Genomic DNA, 16,158 nt, shown 5'->3' on the forward strand with positions numbered 1-16,158 from the left:
TCGTTTTTCATTACTGAACCGATTTACTACTAGTTCCGGTTCTTTAACATATTACCGATAATTTTACCGAACAACTTGCTGAGCGGTAAAACCGATTTCTTTCACTGACCCGATCCCCTACCGATTTCGTTTCTTGTATAGATGGTCGAATATAAGGCCGATTAGATAAGACCGATTTGCGTCGTTTTTATAACATCGGTTAACCGGGCTGAGAGGTAAAGCCGATTTTCATTTCTGAGCCGAACATATAACCGATTGCTCTTCTTTGGTAGATAGCTTAACATAATGCCGATTTGTAAGAATGAAAAAGTAAAAACTGAAGGAATAAATTACCGGTTGCGGTTTTATCGATATTTGCATTTCCGATTTTGATAGAAACCGAACTTCTTGACTTTCCGGTTTCTTTTTTATCCTGCACAAATGATGAATTTGGTTAAGTTTTTTAGATAATTAATTACTTGCTAATTAATTATATAATTTATCTAACAATTTCTCTTTTTTGATTATTTAATCTAAATATTCAAAACTTGTAATCGTTGGCCGCTTAAATTAATTTTGATTCAAAACTGTTTGATTTATTTGAAAATAGTGATTTGGTTTCTAGAAATTTCTCCCTTTTTGATATTTTTAACTTTTAAAATTATCAAAACCAGTATATTAAAAAGAGACAAAATCATCAAGAAGCATTCATGTTTGATAAACATGATGAGTAGAGTCAGTAAAGCATAAGCCAAGTGTTTCAATCCCAAAGGTACATAAAGTAAAGACAAAGAAGTAAAAAGTGGAGGAAAGATTTAGGATTTAGTGTCTCCCTCTTTTGATCCTTGAGATCGTGTGTGTGAGGTCATCCTCTTCTGGTTGACCGCCAGTGTTCGGTTCAGCATTATGATCAGTTGAGCTTCCAACACCACTTCGGATTCTCCGGTTTAACCGGGCGCTACGTGGAACAACTTCTGATGGGGGTACTTCCGGTTGAGGCTGAGAGAGAGTTACAGTTCTACGTCGTCGAATCAATGGAATTTCATCCTCTTCTTCATCATCCAGTTTTTCATTCTCCGGTATTTCAGTTTCCGGTTGTGCATTCACCGGTGTTTCAGTTTCCGGCTTTTTAGTTTTCGCTGCCTCCGACTTCTTGGTTCTCTTTTGTTTAGTCGCTCTAGGCTTCTTTGCGGTAGGTGATTGTACGACTGTTTCTTTATTGATTTCCTCTTGGAGTTGTCGTGCAGCTTCTTCATTGGCCTTTTCCGCGGCATTCGCATTCTCATCTTCCTCTTCTTGAATTCGACGGGCAGCCTCTTCATGATCCCTTAACTTTTCAGCATCGACAACACTCTAAAACTTAACAAGCTCATAGAGCTGAGATGACATAATTTCAACGGATGAGAGCGTTTTAGAGACAATAGGCTTTATCTGGCCTACTTCCTCCCATACTCTTGCCATTTTTTTATCGTGAAACCTTGATGAAGTGGCTTACTCTTTGATTGCCTCAGTTATTCGGGCTTCCATATATGCTTACCATGGGGCTAAAGCTTTTAGGATCAACTACTTAGTGTTTACCCTTGGAATTTCTTTAGAGGAAGTTCGGGTTGAACCGAGAGCGCGAGATTGAATAGGAAGTACCCCATGAGAACTGACATGAAGAGATATTTCTGTACATGTCGGTCTTTCAGCGTTGTTATCTCTTGTCTTGTTGTTGTGATCAAAGGACTTACCTGATGGAGATTTGGCAGTTTCATTTCCGGTAAGAGCATCTCCAACGCATGACCTGTGCCCGCATGGGACAGCGTGGAAAAGGGCAGGTCATTGGTTTTTTTCATTTTTTGCATTGTAGATAAAAGCAAAAAGAGGGCAGTGCCCTATGCCGGTCATGTCCTCTTCTGACTTTTTCATCGTTATATAATATAATATATTATATAATATAGGAATATTAGTTATATATTTAATTATAATATTTTTTCCTACTATTTTTATTTTTAAGTAACATTATAATAACATTAAATAAAAATATATTCTAAAGTTTTACTATAAGATAGGAATATTAATTATATATTAAATTATAATAATATTAATTATATATTTAATTATAAAAATATTATAATATTTTATTATAATATAGAAATATTAATTATATATTCTCAAATTTTCCTATTATAATATAGGAATATATGTTATATATTCTCAAATTTATTCATTTTTAATATTATAATATATTTTAAATTATAAAAATATTTTATATTTTCTATTAATTATATTAATATATTTTAAGGGTGAAATTTTAAATTCTCCTATAATATATATAATACAGGAATATTACTTATATATTTAATTAATAAATATATTTTTTAAATAAATTAATATATTTTTTATTAATTATATTAAGACGTGAAATCTCAAATTTTCCTATAATATAGCTATAATATATTCCTATATTATAAATTAGTTATTTATTTAAAATATTATAAATAAAATTTATTATTTAGATAAGAGGGCGGGCGGAAGCATTGGAGTGTTTTGGCCAACTACAATGTGTGCCCACTTTCTGCTGATGTGGAATATTGATTTCACAAAATAAGAGGGCAGAGGTCTTGTGCGCTGCTGATGCTCTAAGTGATGGGTTGGAATTGGCAGTATCCTTCCCGTCTTAATCCTTGGATTCATCATCAGTGGATTTGGAGTCATGTTCTTCCTCCAATTTGATTCTACGTTATTCGGCTATTTCATTATACCTCTGTTTGCCCAGTCCAAGGTAGTTTTCTTTAGCACACGGACCCTAAACATCATAACCGTCAAAAAGTTCTCATTCCTCGGAGGGAGTCCATGTAGGTTTAGATGATTGACCCTTTTCAAAAGTTGGCTTCATGATTCCGAAAGTTTGAGTTTCACCCTGGGCATTGTGCCCTTCTTCAACCGGTACAGATTTCGGTAATTCTTCAGTCGTTACATGCATTTCTTCAAAATTGGAGATAGTGGCAAGAAGTTCTTCCATAACGGCCTTTAGAAGTTCAAGAACATTCCTATCCACTCTTGTGGTAGTCCCATTTAAGCTTAGATCCTTTTCCCGTTGCTCAACGATTGGCAACAACACCTTCCTTCTGGCATTTGCTTCAACAAGTTTGTTTCTTGTCAAAGCTTCTGGTACCGATTCAGTGTTTATCAGAGAGAATATCACATGTTCTAAGGACAAAAGGGCATACCATTTCTTCTCTTTCGGAACCTCGAAAAGTACCTTGTTGAAACTCACTTTCAGCATTGCGTTTGCCCACGCATAGAATAAGTCGATAGTTTCACTCGTTTTTTCTTCAACCTCCTTAAGAATGAGGTAAACAGTTTTCTAAGCCTCTTCATTGTCTTTGCGAGGATCCTGTATTTCATTAATGCTTGGAATAACCTATCTGACTGTCTTCTCATTTAAGATCAGATTATCCTCGGTTTCGGTCGGAATCTCCTCCTGATTCCCTTCGTTTGTTTGACTGGTAGCAGTCTTTTCTGGATGACCGGTTTTAGGCAAGTTGGACTGATTGGTTTTTGGTGGAGATGACCGATCGGTTTTGTCAGAAATCTCTTGATCGGTTTCGGCCATCTACCTAGTTGCATCAACAATATTTGTCCGGTCGGTTTTAGCTAACCGACTAATCTCATCAACAACATTTATCCAATCGGCTTCAACAATAACTTGGTTTATAATATCCGATATTATCGGTTGAACTTCTAAAGTCGCAAGCTCAATCGGTAGTGTCGAAACTTCCTTCTGAACAACAGCTGTGACGTTAACAGTAGACAAAGTTGGAATATTTACCTCTGGTGGACATATCTCTTGTGCTGAAGAAATCCCACCGGTTTTCTTTCATTTAGTCATGGCCTGGCTACCAATGCTAGCGGTAGATTCGGCGGCATTCTAAAGTCTTTGAAACGATGTCGTTCAATCGACCAGTTTAGGGAGCCTTGACCCAGTATCAGTTTCTTCGCTAGCGGCCCCTTCGATAGCAGGTCGTTTAATATGTACTTCGGACATGGACCCTTTAGCCTTGCTAGCCCTAACAAAATATCTCCATGTATTAGCGGAGTTTAGGATTTTTCTATGAGGAAGAGGGGTACCTAGACCGGTAGAAATGTTCAGATGAGTGAGGATCTTGCCAATCTACATCGCATAATCAAGACTCCTGGTGGACTTAGGAGTGACCATTTCACATAGAATGCCGAAGAGAATGCGCCCCTAGTTGATTCGGTCGCCTCTCACGATAACACTTGTCATGTCGAACTTTGACCGAGTGAGACTGTCAAAGTTCCCCCCTTTTGCCTGAATCGCTTTGGATGTTATGTCGCATAGAACCCAGTACTCGCACTTCAAGGATTTCTTCTTCCCGTTGAACTGCACCAGCATATCGGTGTCAGAGAGTATCATATGGAGATTGGATGTTGAAGTGTGGGATAGTTCCTTAGAGAAGTCTCGGTCCCTCGTTGGAAGTTTTAGGGCTTCGGCGAATAAGCTTTCAGAGATAGTAAACTCTACCTCATTCACTTTTGCCTTGATTGCACCGTCCACTAGTTTTACTGTGTCGAAGAACTCGCGAACGACTTCCTGAAAGTATATTGTCGGTCCATCAAGAAAATGTCGTAGTCTAGACTCCTTGATGGATTCGATTAACTCCCGCATCTCGATTGATCCTGCATGCGTGATGCATTCAAAGTCTACCTGAACAATATGATTAAATAGAGCATTATCCCTTCCCATTGTGATAGATTTAGATTGGACGAAGAAAGATGAATGTGATTTTTAGAGAGAAAGTAGAGTAGAAGATTTTCTAGGGTTTATCAAAATGATATGCAATCCTGAGATCCGATTTATCTTATATAATATGTATTTTGCCGGTTAAAATGGTTTACTTCCAAAATGGGTAATGAACCATCATCCTTTGACGTGTGACCCCATGTTCTCTCTAAAATCAGCAAAAATGGCGCCTTGTTTGAAAATGGGTCTTTTTCCGAGGTAAAAAGCAAAAATAAGCATTTGGACCTTAATAATTAAACGTGTATTAAATGCAGTTTAATAAATAACTGTTTTTAGGCCTACCGATTAAAAACGTTTAATGACTTATCATTTAATTAATATTAGTATTTAATACATATTAAATGCAACTTAAATAACTTCAATGATATCATGCCGATTTAACAAAGGTAACCGGTTTTGGACAAAATAATCGGTTTTTCATGAAGACTTAGACTAGAATAATTTAAAACGTTTGAAAACCCTAGATTCCATCCCTTCTGATTTCCGCTGCCTTTATCCTATGGATCCAGTTTTTGACATTTTTCTTTGGTTAGAATGTTGGATGGTCTGTCGAAAGTTCCCGGTCCAAGATTAGCGTTGAGGGAAAGAAGAAGGCTACTGATCTGAGGAATGTAACCGATCATCGGTCGAGAAGAGGAAATAATTTTATTCAGGTTCTCGAAAATGACTTGAGACCAGATGACCGGAGTGCTACGGACTTTGGCAATCATCATTTCGAAGATCTTTTTGGTGTAGAAGTGGGTGGATTCTTTTGCCAAGATGATTCTGCCGACTATGTCACTAAGGATCTGGATGTGATGACATAGCTTGGATTTGGTTCCATGAGTTTCTACCGGATTCTCATTCATTGATAAGAGAAAGGCCATCTCTTGGATAACATTCTATGAAGATGGAGGGAAATTGAAAAAACCTTCGGTGGAGAGATCGAAAAACTGACCGAAATCTTCTTCTCCAATCGTGATAGACTCTCCTCTTACCCTTGATACGATTCAGTCGTTAATGATTCTAGCATTAGTGAAAAATTCGATGACTTCATCTTTAAGGATCCTTCGGGATCCTTCAAGAAACTTCCTCAGACTAGAACTGGTTAGAGGTTCAAACATAGTTTCGCGAGTTTCATCATCGTCGAGAGTCAGAATTGATTCGAAGTCGACAATGACAGAGGTACGGGAGGATGCTAGACTCATTTTGAGATATAGATTTTGAATAGAGAGTTTTTAGACTTTGGAAGGATCTGATAAAAACTTGTTGTGATTTGTTCTTGATAAGTCCTTCTTAAATAGGCATACGGAACCGATTGAGGGTTATCCAAATAGATCTAGCCGTTATGATGGTCATTGAAAAGACATGACTTTTTTTACGTTACCCGATGAGTTACTTTATGAGCATTGAGCAGTAATTTCATAGAATATTTCTAAAGGTTCATAAGAAGTAATTGAACCGGTCAAAGAAACCGGTCGATTATCTGAGCGAAAAAACAAACTGATCGGTTTTATGAGAAGCGATCGCTTCTCCCTGAGAATGTGCCCAGAGTTTATGTGAAGACAGTGTGATAGGATTATATTGAAAGATCGAAGTCCTTATTTTAATATATCATTCTAATATAACCGCATTTTCATTAATACTTGTGGAAGGAAGAGATAAAAAAACATTGCACAATCGATTTATGAAACAAAACGATCGGCTTGCTTTCCAAATAAGAGTGTTTGATAGACATTGATCTAATAATATTGGCTTGAGGATCCAAGAATCAGTTCTTTTCTGATTCTTTCTCTCTCCATTCGGTCGATATGCGTCTACACTCTTTCGTTTGTGAGAAGTTAGGATGGGTGAAGAGTAGCTCCACAACCGAGATAGATGTCGATGTCAAAGAATAGACCACAGCTGGGGAGCATATCCGGTCATCATCTTATCCGAAGAGATCATTTTCTTCAGATTGTCGAAGATTATCTTCGACCAGTTTATAGGAGTTCCTTCTGTGATGTAACCATCATCTCAAAAAAAATTTGAGAATAGTAGTTAGTTGATTCCTTGGCAAGAATGTTTTTGCCAATGATCTCACTAAGGATCTGATATTCAATGTGTAGGTGCGCTTTAACTCCATACGTTTCGACTGTATTTTCAGAATGAGAGAGATGATGACGCATCTCATTGATGACTTCATTAGAGAATGAAAGGTTAGAGAAGTCTTCGGTTGGTAGCTCACAACTTCGTGTGAGATTCATCTCACTGAAGACGAATTTCTGACCTCGAACTGTGGAAAGGATAAAGTCCTCATGGATTATCTTGAAATTCTTGAAAAATTCAATAATGACTTCGTTGTTTATGGCAAATTGGTCTTCAAGAAAAGGCCTTAGACTGGTTGCTTCAAGAGATCTGAACATTGAGGAGACTACCATATTTTCACAAGATAAGACTGATTCTAAGTCTACTAGAAGGGTGTTGTTTGAGAGGGTGAGATTCATCTTTTGAGAGTAGTCTTTTGTTTGAGAGAGAGTTTTTCAAAGATTTTTAGTTGTTCGGATTCTACCGGTTATGCTTCTTTATAATTGACCGAGAGAATAAAACCAATACCGAAGATGTAATATCGGTCATATTGCTGGTCGGTTTACCGATTCTGCTTCTTGACACATAACTAATAAGTTTACCGATCATGTTGTTGAGCGGTAAAGCTGTTTTTCATTACCGAACCAATTTACTACTGGTTCCGGTTCTTTAACATATTACCGATAATTTTACCGAACAACCTACTAAGCGGTAAAACCGATTTCTTTCACCGAACCGATCCAGTATCAGTTCCGTTTCTTATATAGATGGTCGAATATAAGGTCGATTAGATAAGACCGATTTGCGTCGCTTTTATAACATCGGTTAATCGGGCTGAGCGGTAAAGTCGATTTTCATTTCTGAGCCGAACATATAACCGGTTGTTCTTCTTTGATAGATAGCTTAACATAATGTCGATTTGTAAGACCGAAGAAGTAAAAACCGAATGAATAAATTGTCGGTTGCGGTTTTACCGATTTCTGCATTTTCAGTTTTGATAGAAACCGAACTTCTTGACTTTTCAGTTTCTTTTTATCCTGCACAAATGATGAATTTGGTTAAGTTTTTTAGATAATTAATTACTTTCTAATTAATTATCTAATTTATCTAACAATTTCTCCCTTTTTAATTATTTAATCTAAATATTCAAAACTTGTAATCGTTGACTTCTTAAATTAATTTTGATTCAAAACTGTTTGATTTATTTGAAAATAGTGATTTGGTTTCGAGCAAGAACAATATTAGATTTTTGGTTCAAAGTTCTAAAATATCATACCATTGGCCATTACATATAATTTCATTTTGTTGTTACCATTTGGGTACTTTTATTAAGCTCATTCAATTTTTAACGAAAAAATTAAATAATAACTATTAGTGTCGGTTTTTTAAATTTTTCGAATGGCGGTTGAAATTTTCATTCAAGTGGATTATAAGATACAATCACTAGTAAAAAAATGGGTTTTATCGGGAAAAAATTCCGACAGATATATAAATCTTTCGATAAAAATACCGAAAGGAAGAAATATGTCGTCAATGAAAACACATACTAACAAGTGAACCACATTTGTCGGTATTGTCAAGAAATGTCGACATATATAGTATATATCTATCGGCTTTGGATCCTTCCAAAAAACGGGCTTTTCTGAAGGAGAAATGTCGAAAGATTTAGACTAATCTGTCGGTTTTTGTCCCTTCAAAAAAACAGGAAAAAATTTCTAAGTGTTGGAATTTTTCTGAAGGAGAAATGCCGAAAGATTTAAACTAAATCTGTCAGTTTTGGCCCTTTCCAAAAAACAGAAAAAAAAATAAGTGTTGGGGTTTTCTAAAGGGGAAATGCCGAAAGATTTAGACTAAATCTGTCGGTTTTAATCCCTTCCAAAAAATAGGAAAAAATTTCTAAGTGTTGGGGTTTTCTGAAAAGGAAATATCGAAAGATTTATATTAAATTTATCAATTTTGGCCCTTTCGAAAAACAGTAAAAAAAAATTAAGTGTTAGATTTTTCTGAAGGGGAAATGCCGAAAGATTTAGAGTAAAGATTAAGGCCAAAGCCAAAAGAATTGGGTAAATATGTCGGTTTTGGTACCAAATATAGAAAAATTATCTTCAATTCTCTCGGTAATGGCTTCACTTGTTTCTTTTCCCTTTTTCAAGTGATATTTTGGCTTCTAAGTATATGGATCTTGTTTAATTATTTAAAAATATGAATTGTGTGTCAATTTCTATGTATAGGGATTGTGAATAAATTTACAAGTATAGGTTTGTGTTTGATTATAATAGGATGTATAAATGTTTGAGTTTGATTATAATTAGAATGTGAGTATGGTTTGTATTTGTATGTGTAGGGGTTTTGTTTAATTTCTAAGTATAAGATTGTGTTTAGTTTCTTAAGAATAAAATATAATCAGGCTTAAATCTGATTAATTATTAAATTTGAAGGGGTTAAATACCGAAATATTTAATCCAAATCTTTCGGTATTTAAATGTAATGCCAAAAGAATTGTCCATATTTTTCGGTATTGGCTCTTCCCAGCACTTTGAGAATTTCTGGGTAATAAAGGTCAAAGCCAAAAAAAATGTAATGATTGAAAACTTCTGAAGTAAGTACATTTTGGATTAGTTTATGTGTTTGTAATACGTAATAATTGAAAATTTTTGAAATGTAATGATTTTTTGCTTAAGGATCGTATTTTATTTTATTTTTGTTTGGCTGATAACATGTTAAGGTTATGTAAAAAACAAATAGAATATTAAATTTTTGTAAAGGGAAAATACCGAAAGATTTGATGAAATTGGCATTCCTAGTTACACTTTGCCGACAGATTTAAACATATCTTTCGGCAAAGCCCATACCGAAAGGCGAAAGATTTGTTGAGAACTTTCAGTATTTTCCCTTTGCCGAAAGATTTCAACAAATCTTTTGGTATTTTCCCTAATTACACTTTGCTGAAAGATTTCAATTAATCTTTCAGCAAGCCAAATCTTTCGGTATAGGCTTTGCCGAAAGATTTCAACAAATCTCTCGGTATTTACCTGAATAAAGATTAAATAGCCTATTTGGCTTTTATATATCCAAACTGTTATAACCAAATTAGAAAAATATGATTTATACTAAAATGTCATTAAATAGTTTATATTGATAGATAGATGTAATCATATATACCGTAAAAGGATTTGCTGAAAGATATGTATAAATCTTTTTGTAAAGCCTATATACCGAAAGTTTATAAATCTGTTGGCTAAGGCTCCAATACCTTTACCGACAATATTCATACCGATCTATGCCGATAATTTGAACACTTATCGGTAAAGAAGTATTACCATCGGTAAAGAAGTATTACCGACATATTTATGGTATTTACGGATATAATAAACTTTCGATAAAACCCCATAATAGTGAATAAATGAAAAACTAATTATCTAAGATAAAAACTCTAATAATTTGTATAAGTTTGTTTGTAAATCATTGAGCTTGTTCCATCTTGGATTATTTTGGTTTCTTTGAATTCTTGTTAGGTTTTAAAAAATTCTGTTTATATATTTTAATCATTCAATTACTTAATTTAATAAAAAAAAATTAAATCTTCATTAAATTTTTATTTTAAATTCAAAAATATTTTAATAATTTATCATAAACAAATCTCAAATAATCTTAATTTTTTATCGTATAAATTTTATTTTTTTAAAAGTAAAAGTAAAAAAAAAAAACTAAAACCCAATATCAAATTACAAGCTCAAAATTTAAATAAAAATCTACTTTAATTCAATTTTTTTACAAGGTCAAACATAAAATTAATAAATATGTGTAGAAAAATTTGAACATTTAAACAAGAAGATAAATAATAAAACATTAAATTATATATATCAAAAAATAAATTAAACAGGCCCGAATTTTTCAATAATTAGGTCAATTTGTTCACTCACATTCTAATTCTAATGTTTTGGGTTCAATTTCTCATTATTCGATCAACTTTCATTTATTCCAATTAATTTATGTATTTATAAAAAAAATTATTGCTTTCATAAATATTTTGATTATTAAAATATATAATATATAAACTTTAATATTACAAAAATATAAATAGCGTTAAAATCATACTTATTTTTAATGTATTATCTCAAAAATAAAGATTAAAATAAAAGATAAAGATAAAATTAATCAATTTTTAATCTTGTTCTTATTTATCCTTTTTTTTCTTAAAATTAGTTTTAATTTAATTAATATTTAACTTATTTAAATTTAAAAGTTGCCAATAACATTATTAACCTACAAAATCTAACAAATATTCAGCAATCAGTTAAAAATATTTATAAATTTATGTCAATCCGTTGAGATAAACTTTTTATTAAAAAAATATACAAAACATTAAAAATTATATAAATAGATGTTCAAAATAATAATTATTTTTAAAAGATAATATTAAAGAAACAAACAATTATTTTAATTTTGAATTCTTTTCTTATCCCTTATTTATCTCTATTTTTTTTTTTCAAATTTAGTTTTGATTTATTAAAATATCAATCCAAATCCAAGTATCCAACCTAGATTTAAAAAGTGATGTGAATTTATACATGAAATTAGGTCTCTTAATTAGTTAAAACTTATATATATATGTATAAAAGAAAACAGAAAAATATTTAATAGCCTATAATTATTTTTGGATTTTTTTTATTTCCTATTTTTCTGTGGTTTTAATTATTTGAATTGAAATAATATGATTATGAATTTAATTTTAATTAGTCTATATATATATATATATATGATAATAAAAATATTTAATATCTTTCTACACCGACGCAGGACGCTTTCACTACTCTCACTTCTTCTTCCGGTGTCTCAGATCTTCGCATTGGGGGTTTTCCGACTACAATTCCGACGTCAAGGTTCACCGGCGTATCTCTATCTCTACAACATCATCAATTATCTAAACGGATCGACCCCCAATTCAATTTCATCGAGGTCACGCTCAGATCCGTCCAACTCAATGGCGGTTGCAGCCCGCGGCGGCCGCAGCGGCGGTCTCCGCAACTTCTTCTCATACCGGATCTTCATCTCCGCCATGTTCACTCTCCTCTTCCTCGCTACTCTTTCAGTATTGTTTACCTCACACCCTCCTTCCGATCACGATTCTGTAAGTTTTTTTTTTTTTTTCTCTTATATATATATATATATATCGCTTCTTCCTTATGCTATATGATCCCTCTGTTCTCTTATATATAACCCATCAACAAGAACATATTTTGTTAGTTAGATATATTCTAATTTTATCACTACTTACTTTTGGTATTAGTAGCATAATTAATGAATAATAAGCATTCCTTTTTTAGAATTTTGAGTATTGGCAGCTTTTGATTTGATTTTAGGTTATACCCACAACTGGTAATGCGTATGTGCAGAGGACATTTTTAGCATTGCAGTCAGATCCTTTGAAGACTAGGTTAGATTTAATTTACAAACAAGCAAACGATCATATTGCCCTTGTGAATGCATACGGTGCCTATGCAAGGAAGCTCAAGCTTGAGATCTCAAGACAGCTTCGTATGTTTGAAGACTTGGCTAAGAACTTCGTGGATCTTCCTTTGAAGCAGAATTATCGCAAATCGTTGTTGGAACCGGAAGGGCCTGTGGATGAGGATGTTTTGCGACAGTTTGAGAAAGAGGTGAAGGATAAGATGAAAACTGCTAGGTTGATGATTCTTGAATCGAAAGAATCTTATGATAATCAGTTGAAGATCCAGAAGCTTAAAGACACCATATTTTCTGTTAATGAGTTATTAGTTAAGGCAAAGAAGAACGGTGCTTTTGCTCACTTAATTGCTTCCAAGTCGACCCCAAAAAGCTTACACTGTCTCTCTATGAAACTCATGGAAGAAAGAATTGCACAACCAGATAAGTACAAAGATGATAAACCGGCAGCTGAGTTTGAGGATCCTACTTTATACCATTATGCAATATTTTCCGATAATGTGATTGCAGTTTCTGTGGTGGTGAATTCAGTGATTAAGAATGCAGTTGATCCATCCAAACATGTATTCCATGTTGTCACAGATAGGATGATTCTTGCAGCAATGAAAGTCTGGTTTAAGAGAAGGCCTGTCGAAAAGGGTGCACATATTGAGATAAAAGCTGTTGAAAATTTCCCATTTTTGAACCCTAGTTATGTACCAGTATTACGACAGGTTGAACATGCCAGCAAGGCAGAAAACTCCTCTAAGGATGCAAATACAATGAAATTTACGGGTCCAAAGTATTTATCAATGTTGCATCACCTCCGGTTTTACTTGCCACAGATGTACCCAAATCTTCCCCGCATTCTGTTCTTGGAGGATGATGTCGTGGTTCAGAAGGATTTAACAGCATTGTGGAAGATCGATATGGATGGGAAGGTGAATGGTGCTGTGGAGTCTTGTTTTGGGTCCTTTCATCGATACAAGCAGTATTTGAATTTCTCCCACCCTCTTATTAGACAGAAGTTTAACCCGAGGGCTTGCGCATGGGCTTTCGGGGTGAACATGTTTGATCTCGATACTTGGAGGAGTGAAAAACTGACTGAACAATATCATTATTGGCAAAATCAGGTATAACCCATTTTTCTTTCAAGATAGAATGAATGCCCATTAGGAAATACCTTGATACAAAAATTCTGAATCCAGAAACGTATCTGGGTCTGGATGAGATTATGTTTTGAAATTAAACTTAGGCGTGTTAAAAATTGAAGTACAAAATGTTGAATACTGAATTTTAAGTGTTGAATGTGTCAAGTATCTGAAATATAAATGCTGAATATATCAAATGATTACTTCTTATAATGATGTAAGTTCATTAATTTAGAGTGTTTTGTTTCTGTGAAACTGGGAGGTTAGCACGACCCCCCACTTAAATCATAATGTTCTTAGTGAGATTCAAACTTAAGACCTTTTGGTTAATTTAGAGGATTAAAGTTGTCTTTCGAATGTTCTTACAAGACTACCAAGTTAAATCATTCATAGCTTGCCGAATTAAGCTAGAATTTATAGTTTAATTTGAGCTGAATCTAAATAATTAAGTGATATAAATAACCCTTATCAAATGAACTTAGGTTGTGATTAATGAGAGACAGATTCAGAAAGTCATTGGTTGTTTCTTATGTGAAACTTGAAGATTTTGCTAACTTAGCTCTTTGGCTTGCATTTGTTTTCCTCAGAATGAAGACCAGACTCTATGGAAATCAGAGACATTGGCAGCAGGTCTGGTTACATTCTACTCAACAACAAAATCATTGGACAAATCATGGCATGTAATGGGACTTGGGTATAATCCAAGTGTTAGCATGGACGAGATTACGAATGCAGCTGTAATCCACTACAATGGGAACATGAAACCGTGGCTAGACATTGCTCTGAACCAGTACAAGAATCTCTGGACCAAATACGTTGACTATGAAATGGAATTCGTGCAGATGTGCAATTTTGGTCTTTAGACCAAAAACCTTTGGTGAGATTTTGCTCAATAATTTCACATTGTTGTTGGGGAGTAATTATTTAAGTGACTACCACATTACCAATTAATTAACTATATATGATTCAGGGCGAAGCTCTGTGTTAGTTCTATCACTATTTGGTAAGTTAGTTTATCTTATATGTTAATTTGTGTCGATGAATTGATCCTAAGCTCGGAATTCAGTTGATTATGGTTACCAGATTTTATGTACACTTGATGATTTATATATTCAAATTTGCATACACAGAAAGAATATTGAAATCAAACATTTCCAGCTTCTTTATTACTTACTTTTATTTCTGAAAACAATAAAACTTGTGACTTTAGTTTATTGTCCCTGTGTCGCAGGCTCCTTTAATCGGGTCTATATGCTGGTTGTAGACTGAGATATTCGCGTCGTATGGAAGTGGGATTTATCTCTCTTTCTTTTTTGTTATACCCTTCATTCCACAAAATTTGTAGATTGTTTCAAACATTTTTTTCCATTGGTAAAGAAGTTTGTCTGATGGTAGTTATAATCTTAATTTTTTTAAAGACATAATGTTTGTTTGTTAAAAAAGTCTAGTTCAGTTTTAAGGCTTAATGTGAAGCTCGGAGGTTAAGGTGGTAGTTAAAACTGTTGCATCTGTGGGATTATCTTTTAATTTTTTGTGTATCGAGTTTATTCTGAGATGACTAGCACGATCCTCTTTAAATTGTGTTCTTAAAACTTTTGACATTTGAAATACCTTGTGAGTTTAACGAGATGATATTTTATCGGTGTTTGATATGAAAAGATAAGAGAATTAATATGTTGATCTAAGAAATTAAATAATCTTGACAACAACATGAATTAGAACACAATTGTAATGAACAAGAATGACTTGAGTTTATTTCTCTATTATCAATCAATATAGTAAATGTAAAGAGTTCAAAATGACATTATGTACAAAAAGGAACATAGGAAAGAAAATGAAAATATAGACATCTAATCGTAGTGATCATCGTTCACCCTAGCTGCAGATTGATGAATCCCCATTGACTTGCGATCATCTTGTTGTTGACTTGACCCGGGCTGTAAACTTTGGATAAAGAAAACCTCGAGCAAAAAGACAAATAAACGAAAACACAATTCGATCCCCACGAGGACAGTAATTGTAAAGGCAATTGTCTTGACACTGTTAGAAGTCTCGGGAAGAAAATATATGACATACGAAAGAGAAGCTACTATCCCGGCCATGAAAGCGATGGCTATGCTAAGAAGGTTTAAGAAAGCATATAACTCGACATTATTCCTATCAGGACCGAAGGGATTGATTTGGGCTGGCCTGATCATCATCATTTTCGTAATCTTGCTAATGCAGCTTGCTTTGACATGATTAATTAAAGCACAAATGAACTATATATATAAATATTGAAAGAACTAATTCAGTTATTCCAGTAAATCAAGAATTCAAGATGGTTTAGTTATATTCCAAGGCCTTGTTTGATTAAGAATGTTATTTGTCTAAATTTCTTCTGAAATTGAAGATATTATTATTATTTATTTAGTATTAGATTAGTTTTAATAATCGTTTAAATTGTTTTATGGATTATGATATAAGTGTGGTGTTTTCAGATTTACTCTTTTTGGTCTCCTTTCTACAACAGCTAAGGCTGTAAAAAAAATCAAAATAATTAGAATAATCCTTGTTAAATCAAATTAACATTTTTTTATATGGTACTAATATAAAAGAAAAAATAATGGCATGCGCAAGTAAAATAAACCATTTTACATAGAATATCAAACATGACTTAAACTGAGATTGAATTATTATTTTTTTAAAGTAAAAAAATAATTTTTTTTTTGCAGTATTCAGATTGAT

General features: G+C 33.5%; 1 protein-coding gene across 2 annotated transcripts; it reads left to right on the forward strand.

The window, feature by feature from the left end:
- The first annotated feature begins 11,630 nt into the window (after positions 1–11,630).
- LOC124918790 (probable galacturonosyltransferase 9) lies at positions 11,631–14,852 on the forward strand. 2 transcript variants are annotated; one of them, XM_047458836.1, is made up of 5 exons: positions 11,631–11,966; positions 12,199–13,413; positions 14,019–14,308; positions 14,402–14,434; positions 14,663–14,852. In XM_047458836.1, the coding sequence occupies exons 1-3, from the start codon at positions 11,820–11,822 to the stop codon at positions 14,292–14,294; spliced, it is 1,638 nt and encodes a 545-aa protein (XP_047314792.1). In that variant the 5' UTR covers positions 11,631–11,819; the 3' UTR covers positions 14,295–14,308; positions 14,402–14,434; positions 14,663–14,852. The 2 variants fall into 2 exon arrangements, with proteins under 2 accessions (XP_047314792.1, XP_047314793.1); XM_047458837.1 differs by lacking the exon at positions 14,402–14,434.
- The last annotated feature ends 1,306 nt before the right edge of the window (positions 14,853–16,158 follow it).

Source organism: Impatiens glandulifera, chromosome 1 (assembly GCF_907164915.1).
Source record: "Impatiens glandulifera chromosome 1, dImpGla2.1, whole genome shotgun sequence".
Lineage (NCBI taxonomy): Eukaryota > Viridiplantae > Streptophyta > Magnoliopsida > Ericales > Balsaminaceae > Impatiens > Impatiens glandulifera.